Source organism: Mus musculus, chromosome 1 (assembly GCF_000001635.26).
Source record: "Mus musculus strain C57BL/6J chromosome 1, GRCm38.p6 C57BL/6J".
Classification (NCBI taxonomy): Eukaryota; Metazoa; Chordata; class Mammalia; order Rodentia; family Muridae; genus Mus; species Mus musculus.
The window spans coordinates 164245506-164273263 of record NC_000067.6 but is presented as its reverse complement, the minus strand read 5'-3'; the positions used below and the strand labels follow the sequence as shown (position 1 = coordinate 164273263).

General features: G+C 44.0%; 1 protein-coding gene across 2 annotated transcripts; it reads right to left on the bottom strand.

Moving 5' to 3' along the window:
* Positions 1-7878: 7878 nt before the first annotated feature.
* Slc19a2 (solute carrier family 19 (thiamine transporter), member 2) lies at positions 7879-24218 on the bottom strand. Of its 2 annotated transcripts, none has more exons than NM_054087.3 (6): positions 23808-24218; positions 15915-16517; positions 12247-12472; positions 11025-11217; positions 10503-10644; positions 7879-9874 (listed from the first exon to the last, which is right to left on the bottom strand). In NM_054087.3, the coding sequence occupies exons 1-6, from the start codon at positions 24009-24011 to the stop codon at positions 9746-9748; spliced, it is 1497 nt and encodes a 498-aa protein (NP_473428.1). In that variant the 5' UTR covers positions 24012-24218; the 3' UTR covers positions 7879-9745. The 2 variants fall into 2 exon arrangements, with proteins under 2 accessions (NP_473428.1, NP_001263384.1); NM_001276455.1 differs by having other exon boundaries at positions 16029-16517.
* Between the last annotated feature and the right edge of the window lie 3540 nt (positions 24219-27758).

Genomic DNA, 27758 nt, shown 5'->3' with positions numbered 1-27758 from the left:
TATTCTTTAATGTTGACAGCATCTCATAAAGATGACATTTTTGTTTATTGATAAGTATTAATTACTATTAAATTTTCATGTGGTTAAATGTGTGTTTGACATGTTCCCCAGATCTGAGCCTGCTTGAAATGACATCCTCAGCTCAGTAAGTCTCTATCACAGATAAGTGGGGGCTGAAATGCTAACGATAAGAATCTGTTTCCTGGGACTTCGTTTCAAATCCAACAATTAGGTGTAAGGAAGTATGGAAGGTCAAGATGTAGGCCCTGTGATCAGAAAGATAAACTTACAGGTTTGTTAGAAAAACACCTCTTGAATTAACATTGATTTTCTTTTTAACTTAATATAGGGTTTCCCTGTGCAGCTCTGGCTGTCTTGGAACTCACTCCGTAGACCAAGCTGGAACTCAGAGCCACCTTCCTCTGCTTCCTGTGTGTAGGATAAGAGGCATGTTGCCCCTGCCGCCACCCAGATTTAGCATTGATTTTTAAGGTGATTTTTTCAGTTTTCTCTTTTACTAAGAGAAACAAATGATTTAAGAAGAACTTTCAATTGTGTGTGCGTGCATGTGTGCATGTGTGTGTGCGTGTGCGTGTGCATGTGTGTGTGTGTGTGTGTGTGTGTGTGTGTGTGTGTGTGTGTGTGTGTTTGCTGGCGATCACATTCAGAGCTTCACATACACTAGGTGAGGACTCTACCACTAACATCCCCTCTCCCCACTCTTTACTGTTTTGAAACAAGGTCTCTCTAGGTACGCCTGGTTGGCCTGGAACTCACTAAGTAGACCCTACTAATCTTAAACACATAGAACTCTGCACACCTCCTTGCCCTGCGTGCTAGGATTAAAGATTCGTGGCACCCAGCAACTTTTCTTTTTTTTTTTCATCTCAAAGGCATGGACAGACTCCTTCTGGTGGTTTCATACAAGGATATTAGATTAAGGGTGAAAATACTGTCATATTTTCCTGAGAATATTAATTTTAAAGACTGTGCTTACAAATGACATGTTAAAAATTGGCTTTGATTTCTTCCAGTCAGTGTTTTCATGCTTCCACGACAATCCAAAAGCAGTAGTGACTACATATATCTTCCTTCTTTGGTCTGTCAAGTTTATTGAACTTATTATAAAACTTAGATATTATGCCTTTGGTTGCGATGATGCTTTGGCTGATAATGGACACAACTTATCTTTTGTATCCAAATGTAAAGACTAGGTATTCCAAGATTACACAAGGCCACCCTGAAAGGCTCCTGACAACAACCAGAGGTGACTGAAGATAGGATTGTGAGCCCCTCCCCATTTTGTGATGGAATACATATCAGAGCAGCAAATCCCAAGTGTTCTGGGGAGAGGGAGAGAGAGAGAGAGAGGACCCTCCCTTCTTCTCCTTTTGAGAGAGTGGAGGAAATGCAGAGCAGAACAAAGCAATACTTTTCAAGACTGTACCCCATTTCTTACTTGCAGGCTAAACAATCCCTGGGCAACACATATAAATGAGCAATGTAAAAGTGTGTCATACATATGAGTAAGTTATACATACAAATGAGTAACTTGACAACACCCAAGCTGATGCATTAAGATGACACGGAAAGATAACAAGAAAAATTGTGATAGTATTTCTTAACAGGATGGGAGATGAAAGTTAGAAGAAGTGGGGCTGACTTAAAGCTAATTTTAGCTTTTGCAAACAAGGAGATGAAACGGTCACTCACTGAAAGCCAGATGCAGAATCAATCAGTGATTGGAAATCAGAACTTTGCTTTTTTGGCTATATCCTGGTTATTTAGGAAATCAAACAGAAATGGAACTAGGCAGTTGGGTGTTCTGGGATTCGGAGAGGTAAAGACAATGTGTGTAAAACTATTGGAGAGATCAGTTTATGAGTCGTCAAATTACTGGAGCAGACGAGGCTAAAACTCAAGGGTGCGGTGGGGGCGGGGGGAAGTAGAGTGAGAATAGAGAAGGCAAATGAAGTCCAGGCTTTTCTCTCACTGAGGTGCTCAGAAGGGAAGAAAGGACCTTTGAGGAGATTCAGGAAACAATAGAGATGTGGAGCAAGAACTCAGAAGAGGCTCCAGATGCCAGGAGCAGGAATGTCTGTATTCGTGGTATGTAAGTATTTGACATTGGGCTAGGACGAGGAAGTAGGCTCAAGACCTTGAGCATCTTGATTAGTCCCTGAATACCAGGCAGCCTCTGTTTATGCCTTGTTTGTTCCTTGACTACTTACTTGTCTTTGACCTAGAACTGACCGTACTCTTTGCATGTACCTAGGCTGGTATAAAATCAGACCGAACAAAAGTAAACGCATCTCAGCACTGGCTGAGGTCATGTTACAATGTTGTCTAATTGTCTTTTCTTCTTTTAATCCTCCCTCCCTCCCTTGAGACCCTGTTGACTGACTGAGCTGGCTTGGTCACACACAACAGGAAGTGAGGAGACAGTCTACAAAAAGGAACACAGGCTTTGTCAATGATGCTTCCTATAAGAATTTCATTACCAGGAGGTGGTTGTGCTCGCCTTCAGTCTCAGCACCCAGGCAGCAAAGGCAAGCAGATCTCTAAGTTCGAGGCCATCCTGGTGTACAGAGCTAGTTCTAGGACAGCCAGAGCTACACAGAGAAGCCTTGTCTCAAAACCAAAACAAAAAAGTCAAAAACAATTATTTATGTTTATATTTATGTTTATCGCCATCTATCTGTTCATTTTCGTGGGTACAGTGTGTGGAGCTCAGAGGATGACTTGGGGAAGTCGGGTCTCTCTCCCAACCATGTGGATCCCTGGCATCAAACTCCCGTCATCAGGCTTGATAGCAAGTGGTCTGTCGGCTCCTCTTAACACCCAGAATGGATACAGAACTCAAAAAAGTAGACATCATCTCTCAGCGAGGAGGTGGGGAAATCTAGGCTACAAATGGGAAGATTAATCTGAGAGTTCTCAAAAGAAAATGTACATACAAGTGGGCAACAGCCTCTCTCTCAAAAAAAAACAAAAAAACAAAAAAACCAAAAAACAGAAAACAAAAAACAAAATACAGGTTCAATACTTTAATTATCAGGAAAATGTAAACTAAAAGAATATTGACATTCTATCTTACCCCCGGCAGGTTTGTCTGTCATCCAGAAAAACAAAACAAATGGGACTCAGTGGAGAGAATGGAGAAACCCTGACAGACTATTAGTGAGAATTAATAATTAATAATTAGTGCAAATTAGTGCAACATCTGTGAAAAATCAATATATCGTTACAAAAACAAAACAAAAGAGCTACAACCAAACCCCTCTAAAACAGAAGCATTAAATGGTCCAGAACTACCATCCCTCCACATATATAACCCAACTCATCCATGTCAGCGCACCATAAAGATAGCCACACGCCCATTTTTGTCATGGTACTTTTATTAATAGCATCTAGAATATGGAATCGGCCTGAGGTCCATCAATAGATGAGTGAATAAAGAAAATGTGGCAAATAGTCACACTGCAGTTTTATTCAGGCAAAGAGAGGAACAGAATTACACCATTTGCAGAAGAGGGGGTGGTGGTGGAACTAGAGGTCATCAGAGCAGTAGAATGAGTCTGACTCAGGAAGACAAATTAACAGTTTATATATTTCTCTCACTTATGGACTCTAGATGTAAGTAGAGGACAAACACATGAAAGTGTATGGGGTCGATTTGGGAGGAAGAAGGGACCAATGTTTGGGGAGGCAGGAAACAATAATGGAGGGAGGAAGTGAACCTGATAAAGCACACGGGATGCTTGTGTGAAAATGCTGGTGAAACCCATTATTTTGTGCAACTCACATATGCTGATACAAAACCATGCAGGCTTACTTTGCAGAGGAAACCAGCTCAGCTGTGTCAGATGACACCGCCAGGTCAAACATAACAAGGACCAAGCCCCCTGTTCTGTAGTAACCTCAGTGGAAGGTGGATGCAAAGGGGAGGAGAGTGGAAGCTGTGGACAGTGCTTTCCAGGAAGCTGTATGAGGAAGAATGGGGACCCGCACTTAAATCCTAAAGAACCTGACAGAAAATCCAACCATTTAAGTATAGAGGTGTATGGAAACAGATATGCTAAAGGGTCACACATTTCTCAGCGCTCGACTATGGTTGAATGCAGTTACTCTTGAGTGTAGCCTCTGTTTTTAATTTTTATCTTTTGGACTAAATAGGTAGTTAATGTGAAACGAATACGAGAAAGGGTTGATATTTGAGAAAAGAAAGAAAGAGAGAGAGAGAGAGAGAGAGAGAGGGAGGGAGGGAGGGAGGGAGGAATGAAGGAAGGAAGGAAGGAAGGAAGGAAGGAAGGAAGGGAAAGAAAGGAAAGAAAAGAAAAGGAAAAGAAAAGAAAAGAAAAGAAAAGAAAAGAAAAGAAAAGAAAAGAAAAGAAAAGAAAAGAAAAGAAAAGAAAAATGCTATGAGATTGGAGAATCAGCAGACGATTGCTCTTTTACAAGAGATACACACCGTATCCAAGGACCGGACCAAACTTGGTTGTTTAAGGTGTTCACATTAGTGAAGAGGATTGGTTCCCACTATGACTGGATGTTTCTGAAATAATTAGACACCCACAATCTGGTTATCAGCAATCTGAAACCCCAGGAGCAAGCCAGCGTTTCTGCAGTGCACCCCAGGAGCAAGCCAGCGTTTCTGCAGCGCACCCCGGAAGGAATTTTTTATAAGATTCTGGATCTTTGTACATTTCCTTGGTCTAAAATGCAAACACAGGGGCCTCAGGTCCCTCCTGGCAGATGGAGAGGACAGAATCTTACTCCCCTTTCTGTTGTTTCCTCTGTGTTTTGACACAGCACGGAGCTTCAAAGACAAGGAACAGGGCCGGGACTAGTAACCTTGGAAACACTGCTTCCAAACGGACCTCTCCTGGTTTTCACCCTCACCCTTTCCTACCCGCAGTCCACATCTCTCACTTTTCATTTCTCTCCCTGAAGCTTTCCCCGAGCTCTTTGTGGCACTAACAGTAGACATTGAAGACCATAAAACTGTCCCTCCCTGCACACAGCATCCCCGAGGAAATGTTACTTGGGTCATCATCTCACAAGCAGGGCTTCTTCACTCTGGCACCTGTAGGACAGACATAGGCTCTCAATCACCGGATTCCACTTGCTGAGTTTGAGGTCCCCTTTTCCTGTGGAACCAGGTCACATGTTCTTAAAACAATTTCAAGCTGGCAATGAATGTTTTCCATTCTCAGAATGTCTTTTGCCTGTTCTAGTTTCAAAACCAAGCCCATTATCCCTGGTTCAGTGTTTGCCTTTTCTCCATTGCCGGCCTACCTGCTTTCCTTCTTTTCTTTCTTTCATTTTGGATATGGTCTCACTCTGTACCCGTAGAGGGCCTAGCACTCACTGTATACACGGCTATGAACTTGTGGTCACCTTTTTGCCTCAGGAACCTCCCAAATGGTGAGGTCATTTATGACCCTGCACCAGCACACTCACAAACACAGCTGTATCTCATTCCATTTTTGAAGACACGACTTTGGGCAAACATGAAATGACTTATATCCCAAGCGATGAGCCTAAAATGCAGAGAAAATATCTGTGTGGGGACATTGGGGAATCCAAAAAACTAACCAAGAGTTAGCTGTCAGAGCTGGAAGCTCTTTAAGCCCTTTGCTGGTTGTTTGATTTAATTTCTCACTGTGAACAGTCTCTGGACACAGCTTCATGATCTTGTAAGCACAAGACACAACCAGGATGCCCTTGTTAGATTTGTTTGGTTCAAGTGCTGGACTTGTATGTTCCAAATTTCAGTCAGTACTCCAAGAACAAACGTCTGTAACAGCCCCCACACTCCAGACTGACTTATTTTAAAGGAAGACAATTTGGTAAGAAATGACTTCAAAGGGTACCATGTATGAGTTCATACTACGTAGGTCTAAATTATTAGAGGTGCATACCCCGTATTTACCAAAGGTTTCCTTCACTCCAAAATTTGGTGTGGGTTTTGGAAGTTTCAGAAAACTCATTTGTCTCATCGCTGGAGCTTTCTTAACAGACTTGTCAAAGCCAAGCTGGCTGGCTGGCTGGAGTGCTCTTGCTTTGGTAGGTTGTTAGAATCCACATGGTGCAGGAGCGAGAGACAAAAGGTTTATAGCAGGAGAGGGGCCATGAGCCCCTAGCGAATAGACGCAGGCTAGACTGACTCCATTCCACTCCACGCTCTGGTCTCCAGCTGCTGGCCTGGACTGCAGGGACTTGGTGGTAAGACTCACTTGGGGAGTTTGTGGGGGTCTCACTTACCCCACACCATTTGGATTCCCATGCAGCTCACTTCTCTGCCAGCTGCCCATTCCCTCTTGCAGATGTGTCCAAACCCTCGGCCTATCACCTGACATGCACACCCCTGCAGCCTGCCGTTTTCCCCTCTACAGGGCTGCTTTCTGAACCAGGTCTGCCTTCTTCCACCCTTGTCCCCACTGCATATTCTCTTGCGCGCGCTCGACTGGCCAGGAAGAACGACGCTGCAACAACATCCTTCTGCACACGTTTATTGGGAGAGCTTGATTGTAGAGGTGAAGAGACCCCGAGCCCAGAACTGGTGCTGCATTTATAGGCCTAGGAGAGGCGTGTCTTACACCCGGATTGGTTATGCACTATGCCTCATTTGCATGTTCCTCATCTGATTGGCTACTCTCTCTCAGTACCTCAAGAGCCTCATTATCATACCTCATTTGCATGTCTCACATCTGATTGGTTATACTCTCAGTACCTTATAGAACCTCATTATCATGCCCGGGCCAGGCAGTGTCTTTGCAAAAAACTTTACTGCATATGTACACATTGGTTGTTTGTCCAAACTTATGCGTGGTGGCCAGCACTAGTCAGTGCCACTCTGCAACGGCACATGTGGCTTCCCATAATATTCCATAATGGGATTGAAGGGAAGTGACTACTAATTTCCACGGTTAGGGAGGGAATCAGAGCTGGCTTAGCTTCTCCACTTCAGGATGTATACTTTGGGGGGAGGGGTGCAGATATTTAAACTTCCTAAGCCACTTTTAAATATGAGCACACATTGTCGAATGCTAATTTACCAACCTAAAATCGCCCATCTTCCCCTATTTCTACTGCTGTAAATCAAGAAGGCCGTGCATGCCTTCCTCACCTACATGGGACCAACTACAATATCAGGTCAAGCAGCAATCATAATAGTTAGCTACTCAAACATTTACTCCGTTCACTGCCGCAGGATTACATTCCTTACAGGTGGACTTGCTTCCTCACTTCTCACCACCCATCTCCAGCAAACCTTACCACAAAGGCAGGGAAGACATACTGAAAGAAACGACAGGAACAGACAACCAAAGCTCCAATACTTTTACGAAAGACCTTACTAAGTAGGCTGTGGAAGGAAAGTACTCCTTTGGATGCTGTATAGTGAGACTGACTTGGTGCCACGCCTGATTTGGTTTCTAGTACACACAATGAAAAATGACTTTCAATTGGAGCAATGAAGGTGCTTCTCTGGACATTAGAATATTCTGGTATGGAATAAAGAGACTACGGAGTTTCAAGACAAGACGTCCAGCCCTGGCTTTAATTTCCTTAATTTAAAAGGTTTACTTGCTAGCAAAGGGACTGACACTGCTGTAGTTTCTGAAGGGAAGAATATTTTAAAAAGAGACATGAGCCGTGTAGGGAAACCAGCGTTGCAGACGGTGCCAGCAAGGGGTGCTGCAGGGGGTGGGGGGAGTGCAGGGGAGAGAGCAAAGGAGGCCACAGAGACAGGGAGGGGTTAATGGGCTGACTGGAGGTTTAGCTGGGAAGGCGAGAGGCATGCTTGTCCAGGAAAGGTTATTAGGAGATTTACAGACATAAACCTCCCTTTGAAGATGAACTCAAAATAATTCTGAGTGAAAAGGGAAAATTTACTGTAAAATATTTATTTAATAAAAATAGTTTTATAGTCTATACAGATTGAATAAAAAGTACAACAGATTCTTTTCACGTCTTCATCAAAGTGCATACAGTACAGCCCACTAGGGTCTGCATTCTGCAAGTATGGCCGCGTGGTAAAATGTGGATACAGTCTTGATTTAGACACGTAAAGAAGGATCAGATTAGATGCCACAAACACTGAACTGAATCCCAAAGAAATATTGCTTTGGTAATGTGAACAATTTGATTGTACCATAATACATGTTATTTAAAAAAAAAACAAAATGACACTTCGCAATCACAATGTTTCTTCTTGTTTCTGGGCAACCAACTTCTTATAGAGCAACAAGGAAGTATAGGAGGAAAGAGACCAAAATGTAAGACTGGAGACTGCTACTCTGACCTTAGTTCTCCATCTCCTTAGTGTTCTTCTCTTTCCCTAGCTGCAAAGGAAGACGTACGCCATGGCCTCTGTTACCCTCACTCCTCCCATGCACGTTTGCACTTTGGTCTTTCCAGTGCTGGAACTTGAGCCAGGGTCTTCCACACACTTGTCAAGCTTCAGTTTTGCAATCTCAGTATTGAGAATACCGTGCAGCTACGTCCGTCTTAACAAGGTCAACACTCTAGTTGAAAGCACCTACCTAGATTTCTTATACAACAAGACAACAAAGTTGGCTTTGAAATAGTTTTCATGTCTCACAAATATTAGCATGTAGAACATCATTCTTTCAAGTAAGGAGGAGATACTTTTAAGTATCTCTCAAGATGATCTAACTGTAGGAACGAAGGCGGGCAGGTCTAAGGTCCAAAACGCAGGCATCAAGTCTATCCTACTGCCAAGCCCAGAACAATCATTAAGAAGAGGCTCAGTTTATAAAAAGGCTGTGGAATAATCCAGTTCCGACTGATATCTTCTCGTCTTGGATAAGAAAGCCAAGACAATGAGAGGTATATGGGAATGATATTGTCTCAAGGGAAAAGAGCTCATTTTGTTTTGGAAATAAAAGGGTATGCAAATATAAAATGGGCTCCCTGTATCTCTAACCTATACACGACCTTTTCAGTTGCAATTAAGAGTCCTTCATACATAACTATTACAGACGAGCAAACCTATCTCATTAGCCCTCCTCAGTTATCAGCAGGCTTTAAAATGTGCCTTTTGTAATGAAATGAGCTTCTCTGGGAAGCATACAAATAATGCAGAAATGTATTCTAAAGAACGTTTCCAAAAATATACAACGGTCAAATTGGGAAGAAGCACTAACTCTCATACCGTGAACTTTTAAAATAAAATCAGACACAACACTCCTCAGAGGACAGAGCGTTGAACCCGAGCAGATACTGCCAGTGGGGAATGATTTCCATCTGCAGACACACACACACATGCGCACAAGTAACACTGAAACCAGAATGAGGTGGCCGGGGCAAGTGCTGACAGAACGTGTCTGTCGAGGCTTGTACCATCCTGTGGCTCCTGAAGCCCTGGTCCCACCAGGCCACAGGTCTGAGTGCGTGATGAATGTGACTGGAAAGCATCACAGTCACATGCGAATCAGGGAAAGAGCAGACGCGCTGCTTGGTTATTCGGTTTTTCACAATCAAGTTTTGTGGGTTTTCTTAAATTACTGCTCATAAGCAATCCAAGAAAAAAAAGCTTCCGGCTTCTCTTAGCAGTATTATACTAACTCCAAGACTGCAAGGTGTTAGTTGAGTAGCTGCTTTGAAGCCATGAAATATACATTCAGAAATAGCTATCTGAACCATGAGGAGTTTAAATACATCCAAGCAGCTGCGGTGCAAAATCCTTGCTTGGAAGCAGCAGCACTTCGGGAGCCCGTTAGGACGTGGAGGCTTGGGGGCTGGAGCTGGGATCTTCCTGCTTTCTGCATTTCTTTATAATACTGACTATGCCATTCGCCAGGAAAACCACAGAGATGGCTGCGAAGTAACTGGCGTAAATCAGGAACTGCAAGAGAGAAAAGTAGTCGTTCATGAAATTATCTGGAGATGGGTTGTACGCACACAGACTCTACCCGAGGACTCCAGAGTGGATGAAAGTGGCCATTCTGGGAGCATCTGCACTACTGCTTTCTCGATGGGTCACATGTTGAGAATCGTAATACTTATCGACCTTAACTACTTTGTATTTGGATGAAGACTGGCTTTATAAAGAGGAGGAAGGGGACTTAAAGGGCTCTGAGGGGCCACGAAGCAGGGCATCTAATACAGTACTTCAGGGTTATAGATGAAGAATGAGGGGCTGGAGAGACAGCTCTGCAGCTAAGAACATGGCTGTTCTTCCGGGGGGCCTGAGTTCAAGCCCCAGCTCCTACATGGCAACCGCAAGCATCTGTAACTCTAGATCTAGGGACCAAACTTCCCATGGTTGAGAAGGACCTTCAGGACCTCATCCAAAAGACAATGGTCCCAACATTCTCCACAGAAAAGACCTAAGAATGGGGAGGTGGCCGAAAGACGGGAGGACACTTAGGTTGGATCTGTTCAGAATGTTTGAATTTGTTTTCATAAGACGTGTCCCACTTCTGCCACCCTCATCAGGTAAACTACTTTCGGGGCCGATGGAGACATCTCACCTGAGTGGTGATACATAAGCCAAGGCCCCTGGCATCCACGACAATCAGAGTGAGCAGAGTCTGCAATGCCAGGGCAATGAAGGTGTTCACGCCGAACACAAGGGCGTAACGTTCCATGCTGAGGTTCGCAGCAATCTGGAAACTTTCAAAAGAAAAACGGTGACTGGAGTACCCAAACCTCCTCCTAAACTGTTACACATTTTTACTTTCAACATGAACATATCCCCTTCTCTTTACTGCTAACTCCCTTTCTGAAATGTGAAACATGGTTTGTTGCTGCATGACATATAAATCTTATGGGAACATAAGAAAACAGTGGGATAAAAATACAAGAGAACAAACAAATTTTCCCTAAATATTTCCTGGGTGGGGGTGGTGGGGGGAAACGTACAATAACTACAATACGAAGCTTTCTCCCATTTGCCTCCTTTAAATAGAAATTTTAATATTTTTGGGTTGTAAAGAAATCCAAGTTTATCTTGCCCATAACTTTTCCTAATACTTCTGAGTTAAAATACATACGTTGCTATGGTGATGAGTACCATGTAGATGATTCTGAAGACAACATAGGATGCATAGCACACCCAGATGCTCTGCACAGTGTCCATGACATACACTGCAGCAGCAATCAGGAGAGAACACAGGAACAACGTCATTTCTCCCCAAGTTGACCAAGATAGCTTTATATAGCCAACTGCAAACACAGCACTAGCACCTACAAAACAAAAAAGGGTTCTAATCATTGACTATAGAAACTCTATTTCAACACAATAAAAATGCAGCTCAGATTATTATGCATTCAGACCTTCAACGTGTAAATTAGGAAGCTCGAGAACACGGAGTTCCTTGAAACTTAAGCAGAGACATTTTGAACTTGATGGAATAGCACGTTGCCACCGAGGTGAGCCTGAATCAGCACATCTGGCAAGTAGACAGAAGAGGAGGACACAGGCCCAGCCTTCTGCTATGGAAATGTATTTGGCCTGAAGCACGGGCTAGAGTCCCAGAAAATTACTGCATCTGATTTGGCAATATGGCTGGGTGAGTCATCTCTGCTTCAGACCAAGACACAATCAATCTAGTATATGCAAAATGGCTTCTCTTCCCTTGAGTGACGTGATGCCAGTGATGACAGCTATAATATGGGAGTGCTTTCTGGGTGCCAGCCACAATTAGTAAGTGCTTAGAGCTATTATGTAGAATCTTCCAACAACCTTATGAAGTAGGGCAACAAAGTAGAAAGGAACAGAACGTGTTATCAAGGACACAGGCTCTGAAGCCACCATGCCCAAGTTCTAATCTTTATTTTGCTAGCTACCATTTATTGATTTTAGATAAATTATCAACATGTCCAAAGTTTCCAATTGTAAAATGACAACAATAATTGTAACTATCTCAGGAATTCTGAAATACAACTAATATACCTATTGTTTACAGATCAGTGTTCAGTACATATTAACACTCAAGAGACATTAGCTACCGTCATAAACTATAGTACACTGCTATTCAAAATCTCACTGAACACAGGCAAGTGGAACAAGGATAAGAGAAGAAAACCATCTTGAAAATCAGTACCTCCCATTTCCGAGAGTGTGTCTGTTGGTCAAAGATCCCTACCACTTGATTATGTCCAAGTTTTTCCCTAGTAAAAAAAAAATCGGAGCTCCAAACAAGCCATTCCTTTGGGCTCTTTCAGAGCTCGGGGGAGGGAGAGAGCCTGAAGCCTGCTGGCCTAACTACTTACCCAGCAAGGTTGAAACGGCCTCCACACCGCCATTGTAGATGTCAGCATTCTGAGAAGGCATCACCTTCTCCCACAATCCCTGCGCGTAGTTCACCACTTGGAAATAGCCGCAGGTGGACAGGGCCCACCACACGGACCAGCAGAGCAGAGGGCGGGAGGAATAACACATCAGGAAGTCATTCCACAGGACTCTGAACACCCGCAGCCGGTCTGGCTTGGGCTCCTCCTGCACAGCAAACGGAAACAGAGCTGAACACCGTGGTAGGGTTGCTGCAGACATGGCGCAAGCTCAGTTTTCTCAGAGATTTTTTTTTCCTTTGTAAAAACCAAGTGCTTATTTTACTCGAGCAGAACAATAGCACAGGTTAGCAAGGACAGACAGGAGCCCTGAAGCTACTCTGAGTTTTGGTCCTGGCTTCACTGTTTACATTTACACAACCTTAGGCAAATTATTAACTATTTACAGTAAAATATGCACACACACACACACACACACACACACACACACACACACACACACACAGGCACACTCATATCTATACTTATGAGCAATTATGTTTATATCCTCTTGTGCAGACAGGAAAGATTATTTACAAACTCACAGATAACATTTACAGCAAAGGAACACATTTGTTTGCTCTCTGCGGTTGGGTTAGTGGTGACATCAGTACCGTCCACTGGGTATGAAATGCCCACTCTGTACGCTCATCTGAGACCTTTATATTACCCCATATGTAATCAAAATATAGACACACCAATAAGGAAGTAAAGTCTGCAAAACTAATTAACTTGCCCTAGAAGTAGTAGGAGCAGAGTTTGGAGTCATTTTTTTTTTCTTTAAAACATCACACAGCACTACTAAATACTACAGGAGAAACGTTAGCATGCACACTGCGGGTGCTTACTCAAAGGAAAAGTGCCAGTCTGGAAAGGCCTTTCAGCTTGAGAGAACTGTGAAGAAGGAATGGCATGGCAATCTCTATCTCAGAAAGGGGTTGATTTGAATTTTGTTTTATTTTACTTTAAGACACTTTGTGATGTAGCCCAGGCTGTCCTCGCCCTTGAAGTCTTTCAGCCTCAGTTTCCAGAATAAGGAATAGCACACCAGTGCCACTATACTAGATGACATTTTACTTTTTTTAATGCTAGGAGTTAAGCCTAGGGCCTCACACGTTTGGTCAGTGGTTTCCCACAGAGCCTAACGCTAGCCCTCCTGAAAGAAAAAAAAAATCACTGGCTTTGGTGTCCCCTCCCTCAATGTCGGTCCCCTTTGCTCTAAAGCAATAGGCTATCTCTAAAAAGAACTCAACAATACTTGAGGTAAGTCTAAGGCAAGTAGACCATTATTCCGAGTCCTGCTTAATTTCCTCTTTCTGAAAAGTCACGATAAACCACCCACCTAGCCATCTACTCTTAAATTAACATTGCAACTGTGATTTAATGTGGTTATATGTTTTGCTAGCTTAAATGGCTCTGCAATCCTCAATATCTATATCCTGGCTTCCCTTCACGCTTTCTGTAGGAAAACAGCAGTCAATGTGGTGGCCAAAGCACTGCCCAGCCACCAGGGTATCAGCCACTGAGCCTGGGATATCAGGAAACCAATGGAAGCTAATCTCTCCCACACTGTAGCTAACCTCACAGTCTGACAATGTAACTCAGTGAAAGCCTTTATGAGGTAAAGTGGGAAGTGAGTCTCATATTGTGTGTGAATGTTATCTGTGCAAGTATGTATATGCTACTGATCTTGGATGCCAATCTTATCTCGGTAAGAATAGGAGAGATGAGATCTAGGCCCTCAGACTGCTCTATGCCCTGTTGGGAGATTACTTCTAGTGAAAATTGCCGTATGCTTTAACATGTGTTTTTGTTGGGGTCTTTTGAGACATGGCCTCACAGTGTAACCCAGGTTGACAGAGAACCTGCCATCTTCCTGCCGCAGCCTTGGAGTGCTGTGACAATAGGTGTGTACTGCCACATCCAGTCCAAATACTGACATTTTGGCTACTGATAAATAATAAAGTTCACGTTGGTATAGAAGAGCTATTGAAACTGTTAACTCAACGTGGCAAAAAACTGTATTTAATAGGCAATGACTTGAATTTAAAAAGTTAATGAAACAGATAACAGAGTAAATATTGTCCTATAAAGTTCTTGGTTTTGTTATACATATGCATACAACAACTATACACACATTTGTATGCAGTGGCTGCTACAAACAAATGCCCTTTCCTTTATATTTCTTAATATAAAACCCCACTGTTCTATAAATTTTTTAAACTATAACTAATGTTAATATTTAAAGTATATACTTATATAACTATTAGGTATATTCAGGTTTGCCAAAGCCACTGTAACACACTTGAAAACAACCAGAAGAGTCCATGTTTTCCCTACTATGTGAGATCTAGCAAATGAATAGAACCAACCAGCCCTCTGCTAACTCTCCAGTGCCACTTAACAAACTATGCCAGAATCCACATACTTAATCCCTGGTCATTTTGACCAGAGCTGGTGCCCTGAGTAGTCAGAGGTGTGTCCCGTGATAGGCATACCCCTGTCTGTAGAGGACTAGGCTCCCTGAGATACAATTTCAACTAGCTCCCTGGGCGAGGCTTTTATAGGCTGGGAAGAAACTACTAGGTTGATTTTAGGTAGAATCAAGCTATTCATAGTAGTTCTGCATTTTCATTCAGTCTACAAAACCTATAATTCAGTTTGAGATTCCCTAATCAAGACAGGAATGTTAGTAGGCTTATGGCCAAGCAACATTTCAGGAAAACCCAAACTGCTTCAGTGTAGCTGGAATGAATCTTGTCCTTGTCTCTCACACCCTATAACCTGACAGGCAAAACAACACACACACACACACACACACACACACACACACACACACCTTTATATTAGAAAAATAAACTGGGGCGTTAACTCATCTTCCTAGTTACAAAGAGTGGGGAGACTGTTTTAAATGCTGGACTCCTCCTCTCTTCTAAGAAAGAGCTTTAAAATCACATCTTGATTTGTCTGCTATCTTCTCTATCATTCATTCACTGCCCTTCTACAACAAACCAACAGAGCATCATTTGAAATAAATAACATGCATCCTTCCAGCCCAGAAAAGGAAAGTAATTCTCTATCTTTAAATACTCTGAGCTTCGGCCGGGCGTGGTGGCGCACGCCTTTAATCCCAGCACTCGGGAGGCAGAGGCAGGTGGATTTCTGAGTTCGAGGCCAGCCTGGTCTTCAAAGTGAGTTCCAGGACAGCCAGGGCTACACAGAGAAACCCTGTCTCGAAAAAACCAAAAAACCAAACAAAACAAAAAACCAACTCTGAGCTTTGAGTCAGAAGCTACAAGTAGACACAGATCACCAACTGAATCATTCCAAATGCTCACTAGCAAACACTGTCTGAGTGCTTCCTTTGTGTCTAGCAAGCAGTAGGGATACAAAAATGAAGATGCAGCCCCAAGTCATTTCTGACATGACTCATAACGCTATGCTAGTGCTTTGAGGATCATGCATTCTAGGGGAGAATAAATTGATTATCCAGTATATAAATCAGTTGCATCTTAATGACTGAGTGGCCCGGTGGAATGGGCTTGCCTGTCTGTTTCACTACCATTAGGCAACGCACAGAACAGCAACCACAAACTTAAGGCTGAACTCACCGGTTCTTCCACCGGAGGCTCATCTAAATTTAGAGGGATTTTTGACTCAATGTCCTCCCATCCAGGAAGATGGTTAGCTGCTGGGGTATCAGTAACGATGCCACCGTTTTGTACCTTGAGGCCGTTCACTCCATGACAGGAGGAAGGAATGTGGTGAAAGAAGAGGCTCTTCTGTGGCATAGGCAGAAACCAGGCCACAGCAAAAGCCACAGAAACACAGGTGAGGGAGATGACGTTCAAGCTGAACAGTGACCAGCCCACCACGGAGACGAGGATCTGCCCTAGGACGGAGCCCACTGTAAAGCCCACCAAGGTGGCACTTCTACAGTAGCTTGTGACTTTCTGGTACATGCCCAGGTCCACCACAGTATAGATATAGGAGTAGTAGGCGATTTCGGTGGCTGTGGCGATGCCGTAGAAGAATTCCAAGAACTGAATGGCCAGCAGTCCCTGGGCATAGAGCAGCATGAACCACGTCACAATCAGGCTGAGTCCCTGCAGCAGGATGACAGGCTTGTACCGGAGGTAGTCTGTGGCAAGGAACACGGGAAACAGCAGCAGCAGGTAAGAGTACGTCCACACCGGATAAATTTCATTGTAGACCTGGTAGGAAGAGTGAAAGCTCGTTAGTGATCAACAGACCCGACAAGCCATAAGAATGTATTCCTACAAAACAGCCCACCAACACTCCCTTATCCCCGGAGAAATACTGGCCACAGTAAGTTCAGGTAACTCCTGGAGTAGCCTTTCCTATCCCCTCGGCATAATAAAACCCTTTCCCTACACCAAGGATCTTGCTCTGTGGCCCAGGCTGGACTCAAAAGCACACTGAAGATCAAACTAGTCTGGGACTGCGGAGCCTCCTGCCTCAGCCTTCCGTGTGCTGCGATTACGGGGATTTTCTATCTCACTCATCCCCAGCACTTGAAGGTTTCTGAGAGGCGGATCCAGCACTCATCTGTATAACTTAACAGGCAGCAGACTGTCTGGAAGACACAAGGACCAACACATGTTTTGGAAATTAAATCACTGTCAATTTATCTCTAAAATTTATTATTATTTCTATTAGATTTCATACATATGTACAAAGTATTTAGATGATATCTACTTCTACTCCCCCCCCTCCAACTCTTCATTATTACTTTCTCCTCTTCCCAGACTCCTCCTTTTTCTATAACCCAGAGTCCGACTAGCATTGCTTATATGCACATAGGTGTGGGTATCGGGTCATCCACTGAAGCATGGGCAATGTATTATGGGCCACCCCTTTAACAGTGTGTAATGAGACTTCTCTGATGTTAAGCTTTGCTCTTTGTGGGGTGGAAGAAAAGAGTGTGTCTGTCTTATGCCTTGATAAAACAGCTCTTCCTGGGCAGCAGGACTATGCGCAGCAGCTGTGGCTTTCTTACTTAGTGGTAACATGACCTAAAGTTTAAGTGTTTGGTGTTTTATTTTTCTTTTCCTAAATTAAAAAATAATTTATATAGTTGTACATGTTTATGAGATACAGTGTATCTTGGTACATGTATACACTGTAATACCCAACTCAGGATATTTAGGTAATTTATCATCTCAAATATTTATTATATCTTTATAATAGTTACACAGGAATCCTTGCTTTAGCTATTTTGATTTATATGACATAAGGTTAACTGGAACTTATTGCTATTTCGTTTTTATGCACAATTTAAAATTGAGATTCTGTAAACATAATTCTCAAGATGCATTTTAAATGAGAAAGATTGCATTTGGAATTTCAGTTCCATTACTTGTGTAATTAAGAGCTGTTCCTCAACTTAGAATGGGTGAGTGCTAATAAACTTGCTATCAGCTGAACATTAAAAAATGTGCTTGGGGTTGGAGAGACAGTTCAGTTGAATATAAACATGGGGACCTGAGTTGAGATCCCCAGTACTCAGTAGAAAGCTGTGATCTCAGCACTGGGGAGGAAGAGATGGGAGGGTTCCTGGGGCTTGCTGGCCAATTAGCTAACATAGGCTAATCTGGTAACATCTGGTGAGCTACATGTTCAGTGAGAGATTCTGTAACAGAAAAATAAAGGAGAATGGCTGAGGAAGACATCCTATGTTTACCTCAAGCTAAACGTATCATGCCCTCATTTCTGAAAGCATAAACATGCATCACACACAAATTTAAAGAAAAGTATTTAGTGTACACACCCCAAAGAACCTCACCATTTAGCAGTGCAGTGCCCTGTAGAGTACCTGTTAGCTTCCTTCATGAATGAATGGCTGCAAGGAAACCCGGACTCACTGCCACTGCCCAGCATTGCAACAAAATCTCATGGCTAGCAGAGGCCAAGGTCAAGTCCAGATTGTGCCACATTCAATGAGTGCTGGAGAGCTGGAAGCAGGGGCTTGTGGGTAGGTAAGGTTTAGTCCCCCTTCGAATTCATCCTTATCATCAGCACAAGAGGACAAACCCTGCACTACAGGACTGTCTGATGCAAGGATTAAATATATAACCACTTACTCGCCTTTCCACAGCTCTGAAAACTAGAAGACTGAATAAAAATGGCTCCTGGACTATACCAACCAGCACAGTTCCACCGGGAGCCTCATTTTCCTGGTAAGAGTGACCACTGAAAAGTTCCTTCTCTTACAGGGAGCTCAGCACCTAGCAATGCACTAAGGACCTACAGCAGTCAGTTTAGGGTGTTTCTGCTTTGTGGTTGCTCTGGGGCTTGGGGGGTTAGGGGGGGCCAGTGATGCAGTAGTGACGACTGGCCTGGAACTTGCTATGTACACCAGAGTGGCCTCAAAATCAGTATGACCATAGGAACTGGTGAAGGGACTCTCTGTCAAAAGTGCAAATTCTAACAAGTGAGAAACAAAGCATCCTGCATCCCCTAGCAAGGGGGTGGAGGATGGAGGCTGGGGGGCTGGAAGAAGCCTTCCCTACAGATATTTTCAGTTGTGTTCCAATGAGCAACTCCCTGCTCCCCTGTACCCCTGTTCTCCCAGATACTACCCTCCACCTGGTCTCTAAAATGTGACTGTCTCCTATGTGACATGGTCCCTTACCATGTCTTTCTCTACCACAAAACTTTTGGCCAATAAACCTTTCCTTAAACGGTATTCTTCACTGAAACTATGGTCTCGCTGCACAACGGGCTATTACTGGACCACACAGAAGAATGAAGCCGGGTCACCTGCAGCAACACGGATAGAAGCAGAAGCTATATTTTAGGTTAAGTGATCCAGACACAGAAAGGCAAATGTTACATGGAAGCCAAAACAAGCCAGTAAAAATACCGCACAGAGATTACCTCAGGCTGTGAGCATAGTTGAGACAGTCGTTCCACTATGTTCTGGAATGGCTGTACTCAATCACAACTGATTATATATTTTATGAGTTTATGAATAACTGGAAGGGAGCAACTCAAGGGCTCCAAATATAAGGAAATGGTGGAGAGGCGAATTGTTCCGATGTGATCGCTGAATCCCATATGCACGTGCTGAAGTTGTTACAGTAACAAATGGATACATACAATTATGTTACTAAAACGTTTTAAGATATTCTCTATCACTTACTTCAGCACCCCATCTTCTTGCGTTCCAGAGTTTTGGCCAACAGTTCAGCCTGGTAAAACTTTGTTTAGACATGGAACTTTCAGAAGTAGCTGTCCTTAATTAATTGCTAATGTTCCATTTCGTAAGTCCCATCCTTTATCAATTGAAAGGGTGTGGTGGTGCATGCCTGTAGACTGAGGCAGGAGGACCATTAAGTAGTTCAAGGCCAGTTTGGTAACACAGGAAAGCCTTGATTCATAATAAATAAATAAATAAATAAATAAATAAATAAATAACCCTCATGAGGTTAGTGCTACACCAACACAAACCCACAATTTGAATAATGAAGATGAGGGAAAGTAATACTACCAGTAACACTGCCATGTCAACTAAGTACGCCAAGGGATGGGGCAGGTGGAACACGGGAGACCAGATGGGCTAGCTTTAACTCCCTCTAATTAAGTGATCTACGTTTATTCTTACAAGGAACAGCAATCAAGAAAAACAAAAACAGAAACCTCCTCTCCCACTATCAAAAGAACCATAGCAGCACATCTCCCACATACCATGCTGTGAACTTGACCTCAGCTATTTCCAGTTAATCCAAACAGTCCTAAGAAGCAACTGCTTTACCATCTCTGTTTTACAAGAAGGAAACTTGGTGTTGGAGAATGCTGCATTACACAGTCAGGATTGGCAGAGAATGATATTCCCAACCCAGCACACCAAAGCATCTACTTTCTTCAGTCACAAAACTGCTAGTGATTCCGAACGCCCGAAGTTTCCTTCTATCGCTTGCAGAAGTTTTCCCATCTCTACGGAGGGAGACCATGACAGGGACTCCTCAGAGACAGAGACCACATAGTCTGGAGAGGTAGGTCTCAAAGGACATTCTTTCAAAACATTTCTGATAGAGAAGTCTTAACAGCAGAAAATCTTCCTTTAATAGATATTTGGCTCTTGAAGAACAGCTTCTCACAGGCAAAAACAAACAAAGGGCACACATCCCCTTATTACCTTTCTGTTGGCTAGCTCTCATCCCAGGCAACACCCACCACGAGATCAAAGGGAATCAATCGATCTGTTCTAGTCAAAGTGCCTTTCACAACCTTGGGCAGAACTTGTTTGTGTGCATTTTCTTCTGGGAGATATGCTACGGGAAAGTAAATTGTTCGGTTTTAAACCAATTCCCACGTTGACTGAAGAAAACCAGGTAAAGAGCTCTGTGACCCTACTTGATGAATACATATTTACATAGCACTACTTAATCTGTATTGAGATTTTAAAAGAATGAATGAATGAACCTTTAGTTCCAGGAGTTCTGAGCCAAGTAAGAAACATGTACACACACAGAATTTAAAATGGAAACTGAAAACATGGTGGGTCCAGAAAGATAAGGAAGATAGGAAAAGAACCCACAGACAGACAGACAGACAGACAGACACAGACACACACACACACACACACACACACACACACACACAGAGAGAGAGAGAGAGAGAGAAAGATTATCTCAAGCAGAGATCATACTTTTGAGTACTGGACCATACATAGGTGAGTTGGTGAATATACTAGATTTAGAATTGTCATATGAATGAAGCCTGGATGGACTAAAAGGGCAAAAGGAATCTCCAAGGCTCAGAGTGTCAAGCAGAATATGTGAAATGGTTTTACAAGTCAAAGAAAAGCAGTAAACATCAAAACCGAATGCTACCAAGAAAAGTTAAAACACTTTTCAGAGATAAAGAATTCTGTTGGCTACAGCAATAAACAATCGTAATCCCAGACAGGCTGAGGCAGGAAGATCATAAGTTTAGGAATACTCTGAGCAACTTTTCAAGAACATCCCTAAAAAATGGTCAACAAGACTAGCTAAGGCTCAGTGGTTAGAAGCATCAACTACTCTTCCAGAGGACCGGGGCTCAGTTCTCAGCACCTATGCCAGTTGGTTCATATCCACCCATAACTCCAGCTAAAGGGGTTCTGACATCCTTCCTCTTCTGGCCTTCACAGTCTCCCATACACACATGGCAAACACTTACACGGTCCTGCACTAACTACAAAATTAAAAAAGAAAAAGTCTGGAAATGTAGCTCAGCAGTATAGCAAAAGGAGCCAAAGGAGCCCTGGATTCAGTTCCTAGCATAATAAGTAAATAGCTTTTATTAATGTTTGGCTTTTAATGATTGGGACATAGTCCAATTAGAACCTGCCTCAATCTTAAAGTGGTAAAATTCTAGAATGGGAATGGAGAGGGGAAATTCTGCCCTTGAGCCTTAGGCACTCAGCATGATTTAAGATAACCCAGGTTGGCACTTCTGATGTCTTCAAGGGAAAAATATAAACTTCAGTACAAATGTCACTGACTATAACCTGGGATTTACTTTGCTTAAAAATCATTCAATGTTTTATTTAGCTGTCCGTTGCTGAAAGCAAGTGCTCATTCGTGAAGGACAACAGTGGTTCTATTTCAGCTACTAGGTTTTCGTTTTGTTTTTAAATGTAGGATTCTCAACCTGGAAAGAAGGGCTACACTAGCATTTTAGCAAAGACTCCAAGATCCCACATCCCAGATCACTAGATTTCTCTTTAAATCCCCTTGCCTCGACTACTTGGCACTAAGACAAGCATCCTTGTGTTGTCGTACAATGAACAAGCATTTGCTGGGCCCAGCACGCTGCTATACTCTTATACCCCCTATATGTAAGGCCTGCTGAGAGGGCAGAGCATGCCATACTGCAGCACACAGCAGCTCTTGATCCAGGTCCCCTGACAAAACATATCAACTTTCAAATATCAACACCAAGAGCACATTTCTCCTCACATGCTTCTGTCAGGCAAGGACATACACTGTGCAGATCGCACAGCAGTTTGCATGCAAACTTGCTTACTCTGCTCACATGCTGAGTCATGTCTGCCTCAGGGTCTATACCTCAGGTTCAGTGGTTGTCCTGGGTCTCCAAGATCGCACTTTCTTATAACCACAGAGCAATTTTCTTCTTGGAAAAACCATTCTAAATCAGAAGGCTTTATCTTTCTACTGTTGGCTTTAACCAGCACCAAAATACACATGGATAATGAATAACTGTGACATGATCCATAAGACTAGGGAGCAGGGTGTAACATTACGGCAGAAGTCAGCTGTACTTGCTAAATGTCAGTGGATCCGGGATTCCACACTGACTCTCAATTCTTTCCCAGGTGACCTTGAATAAAGGCACAACAAACTGGACTCTGAGTAATTATATCCTGCCAGTCTGAAATGGGTCTGGTAGTGTCACCTCTTGCTCTGACCTGGCATGCCAAGTTATTGAGTTAGTTGCTCCTCAGAAGTGATGACTGACAGGAAATGACAGGGAGGCTTAAATGGGAGTCATATTCTACAGCCACCTGGGCAGGGAAGCAGCGCGGTAAGGAAGGAAACCGGGTATAGGAAGAAGGTGGCAATTATTCAGCATCCACTCATCTGACAGTAGGGAAAAGACATCGGACCTGAGCTTTCACTCTTTTGGATACTCAAGGAAAGGGTCCTGGAGCAGCAATCTCCATCTACAAGCTCCTCTGACAAAACCAAGTGCCGGGATAATGAGCTTTAATCACAGGAGTTAGGCACATTTCTGAAGTATACTATGCACTTCTGTGGTGCTGTGCGTACAAGTTTGTATCTTGAATAAATGTCTGCGCAGGAGTTCTTGGTCATGGCCCATGTGCATCACAGCCCTCAAAAACACCTGTACGGAGGATAAAACCTGTAGGTGAAGCAACACTTCACCATCCGAGAAAAGCTAAGTACCAATTATATGACACCGTCTGTTTTCATCCCAGAGACGGACTTCAGAGGGTGCAGTAAATCTTTGGACACAGTCTTACCTAATCAAGCACCCATATTCGGATGGCGTACTACTGTCCTGTATTGTCCTTCTGTAATAGCGCGTATCTATCTTGTCAGGGGTAAACAAAGTCAAGGAGGGGAAGGAAAGGGGGACCCTCTCACAAAAACAAAGCCAAATAACATCCATCCATATATACATACAAACACTCATATGTACATATTCTACTGAAAGTCGAGTTTACTGTTTTCTTTATCCACGCACTGTCCCCGGTCCCCAGCAGCTCCCACAGGACTTGTCCGGGCAGAACCGGGTTATCCACATACGGCCTGAAACACACATGCACGTGGGCTGCGGCCCATCTTGCTTAGTCTCGCACGGAACGTGCTAGAAACGCAAAGAGTAAGGCCACTTTTCCAAGCGAGCAGAAATCCGAACAGATATCTGCGTAGCCCGCTCCGGGACTCCGCCGCCAGACCCTCCACAAACATCTGACATGCTCGGCCTCCCCGCCTGCCGCTCCTGCCTACCTGTCTCTCGGTCAAGTTCTTGTCGGGTCCCAGAAGGTAGGGCGTGAGGAACGGCTCCGACGGCCGGAGGTTTGCGAAGAAGCCGTAGGCGCAGAGCAGCGCGGTCGGCAGGAACCAGCACTCGCGAGGGACGCGGGCAGTACGCAGAAGCATCCTGGCCGCCGCCGCCGCCGCTCGTCTGGACACCCTGGCTGGCACGTCCATCCTGGGCGCGAGGGGCTGGACGCCGACACGGCCCCCTCCTCCTTCTCGGCCAACGGGAGGGCGCCCGAGCCGCGAGCCCGCGCGGGCACCTGTAAGCGTGCGCGACGCCGCCTCGCGCCAGGGTCAAGGTGCTTGGAGTCCCCACCGCCCGCCGGCGGCCACAGCTCGCTAGCCGAACGCCCTTTCCCTAAGTCCGCCTCCGGGTCTGGCCCGCCACCCCGCCTGGCCCCGCCCCCACGCCCCGCCCCGACCGCAGAACGCCCTTTCCCTAGGTCCGCCTCCCGGTCTGGCCCGCCTCCGCCTGGCCACGCCCCACGCCACGCCCACCCACAGCAGACGATCACTAGCCACGCCCCCGGGAACCTCCTCCTCGCCAATGCCTCCCGGCCGGAGCCAACCTCCCTGCTTCCCTATTGGCCAGTGGCTCAAAAGACAGAAAGGCCGCTTGGGGCTGCGCGCCCGGGCTCTGACGTGAGGGGTTCTGGGACATCGGACTTTTAGGGGCCATGTCTGGACTCTGTGGCGAGGACCCTACACACCCTCCCTGGTCGGATCGGTCACCAGGCATTTTCCGATCACACGTCCGGAAGGCTCCCTAGAGCGGGATCCCCGGATGTGTGCTTCATCGCAGCGAGTCTGCTCAGTCTTATCTGCCAACCTACTGATGTTGGTCCTCTGCCCGGGACACATGATGACACAGGCTTGCAAACCTTTAACCTTGAGGCGGGAGAATGCAATCCCTGGGCTCCAAGAGCTTTTTGTTGTTGTTGCTGGGTTTGATTTAGTTTGCTTTTTTTTTTTTTAACATTGTCTTTAAATGTGGTAGAAAGACACAAGCTGGACCTGAGAACTGAGATTTGGGGCCTTTTACTATAGACAGAAAGAAAACGAGGATGACCGAGTTAATCAGCAAGAGGCTTTTGCTTTATTTCGTCACTTTTTGTTGGCAGGATACAAAGAACAATTAACTAATATATCCTATGGAAAGGAAATCGCCCTAAAAACCTAGGCCCTAAAATGGGCTCAAGGTTTCAGGAAGTGTGCCGCTCACGAAATACCCACAGGGTTCAAAAGTAAAAGCAGCTAACCCCCACCCTACACTGGGAGGTTTCTGTCTTCTCGGTCCATCCAGACAGGCTAATCACCCCGTCTTTCTCCAAGGGAGCCTGCACTCCCCCTTTCCTACTCTTGGCTACAAAATCTGGCTCAGACCATGCGCTGCTGGCTCTCCAGCACCTCTGGTCACAGCGACTCCCAGTCTTGAGATTCACCTCTCAGACTGCTGTTGTTAGTGAGGGCGATCTGAATTTTCATTCTTTCATTTCTGCCTGGGTCACTGCGTCTCCAAGGAGAAGGACCAACTAGACACCTGAGGGCTGGCAGGCAGGACTGAAAGGGCTCACTGTGCGAACCTCCTGGGTTCCCATTGAGCGATCCTTCACTAAAACACTTCACTAAAACAGAAAAACGAGGCAATAAGAGGGCAGGTTGTTGTCAGAAGTTTTTCAAGGGCAAACCGTGGCAGGAATCCCCAGCGCTTTCTTTCATCGCCCTCTGCATGACTTTTTGCTGGACTCACAGACTGACTCTGTCCCAATATCAGCAGAATCGAGCTGCACGAGTGAATACACAAAATGTGTGCGTGGAGCAATTTGCCAAAATGCAAGGTGTGGTGTTGACATCTTTCAGAGTCTTTTGAAGGGCTGGCTAGGAAGACTTTATTCCTTTTAGCCTCCAGAGGCTATATAACCTGTGATGATATCAGTTTGTAAGCTAAAAGAGAGTGTGCCTGTGTGCTATATTTCAAATTTTCTCGGTTCAATTTACTAAATTGATAATATCAACCGTTCTAAGTCACCAAAATCAAACGTCTCCTCGATGACAAGAGCTCCGAGACCAAAAAGCTTGAGGATGTTTGGTCTATTAAATGTGTAGTCACCTAAATTTCCACCATCATATCAGTTTCTCTTCACAACTATAGAGATAGAGCTGGAGCAGTTAGTTCTCCTGGCTGCCTTGCACGGACATGTATTTTAGTAGAGAAAAGGGAAGAAAAACAAATGAACCAACAAGCTGATAAGGGCTTTGCATTGAGATGTCTATCTTTTAAAATCAACTTTCTAGTCTTTTGTTGAGGCTTGAAACCCTATGGAATCTATACATCACCTTGTTATAGATCGAATATTGAAGTTTCTAATCTTCGAGATGAGTCTGGATATAAAGCAGTTTCTCCTGAATTGGGCAGAAAATTACTTCTTACTTTTCTGAAAGAGGTTCCTAAGTAGGCAGAATTCTACCAAAATGACTCTTGTCCTTATATAATCTCTATCTACTTGAGTGTAGCACGAAAGCTTATGGATTTGATGAGATAATACTCTCGTGATTGCACAACATTTTATAACAAAAATGGAATTATCTAGCTAGCCTAATCACAGAGGCCCTTTGTAAGCAGAGAGTTTCTTTCCATGGTAGCAGAAAAAGAACCCAGAAGGGTTTATTTGAAAGGTCAAAAGGGTTTGACCTTTTACTGCCTATGAACCAAGATGAGGGCAATCTGTGACAATGGAGCGTGGGTCCTGGCTGACAGCAAGGAAGCCAGTACCTCAGTCCTACGATCACATGGAACTGAATCCTTCTAAAATTCTTAAGAATAGTAGCACACATCTGTAGTCCACCATATGGTAAACTGAATCAGGAGGATTTCAATTTTACAGCTAACATGAATAACATGGGAAGTTCGGGGACAGATACTGTACATAGTGAGAACCTGTCTCACAAAACTACCACTACCACCGCCACCCAGCACGTCAGAGACCTTGGAGTGCAGTCTTCCTCAGAGCCTCCAGAGGAAAGTCCAGCCAACATCTTGGATTTAGCCTATGAAATCCCAAACAGAGATCCTACCTACCTAAGCCCATCTGGTTACACTCCACTGTGAGCTAAGCTGTTGTAATTGTTTTCAGATGGTAAATCTTTGTGAACTTGCAACAATAGGAAACTAATGTTGAGCTAATATGTATGTATGTATGTATGTATGTATGTATGTATGTATGTATGCATATATGCTCTCATCCAAGTATTAACGACTCCAACCCCATTTAGCTTCTGAGATGAGATAAAGATGGGCATGTTTGGACAATATGGTCAGAATATAAATTTCTAAGTTAAGGTTATAGTAAGACAATGCAAAATAAGCAATGTTGAAACAGACAGCTCAGCGGCTTAGTACATTCCTAATACTAAGCCATTGCCCCTTTCTAGTAATAAGAAATGTTTTCAACCACATAAGCCAATTCACACTCAAGAAGCTATGAGTCTCCACTGACCCCTTACCCACAATGCCTGGGAACACTATAATGTGCCTGTGTGTCTAACAATGTGTCTGCATGAAAGTTTCATACCTGCGACCTTTCATCTCTGGCCTCTTTCCCTTAGCATAGGACTTTATGTTTCACTTATACCTTAATGTAAGTCAACACTTTCTGTTCGGTAGTTGAGCCCTGAGCCATATCTATACACTCACCAGTTAATGGGCATTTGGTTTGCTTTCACGTTTTGAGTGAAACGTGAGTTATAAACTTGCGAGTGAGTGTGTGTGTGTGTGTGTGTGTGTTTGAATGTGTGTTTCCGAGGAGAGGAATTGATGCCTCATTTGGGAATTCTGTTTTGTCTGAGGAGCTGCCAAACTGTTTCCCATAGAAACAGTACCATATTCAAGCAATATCCAAAGCTTCCAATTTTTCTACA

Coding starts and splice junctions, on each gene's coding strand:
- Slc19a2 (NM_054087.3), bottom strand. CDS start 24,011: ATGGACGTGCCAGCCAGGGTGTCCAGACGAGCGGCGGCGGCGGCGGCC. Junction 16,518..23,807: donor AGAACTTGACCGAGAGACAG/GTAGGCAGGAGC, acceptor TCTTCCTACCAG/GTCTACAATGAAATTTATCC. Junction 10,645..11,024: donor GTACTCATCACCATAGCAAC/GTATGTATTTTA, acceptor TTCTTTTGAAAG/TTTCCAGATTGCTGCGAACC.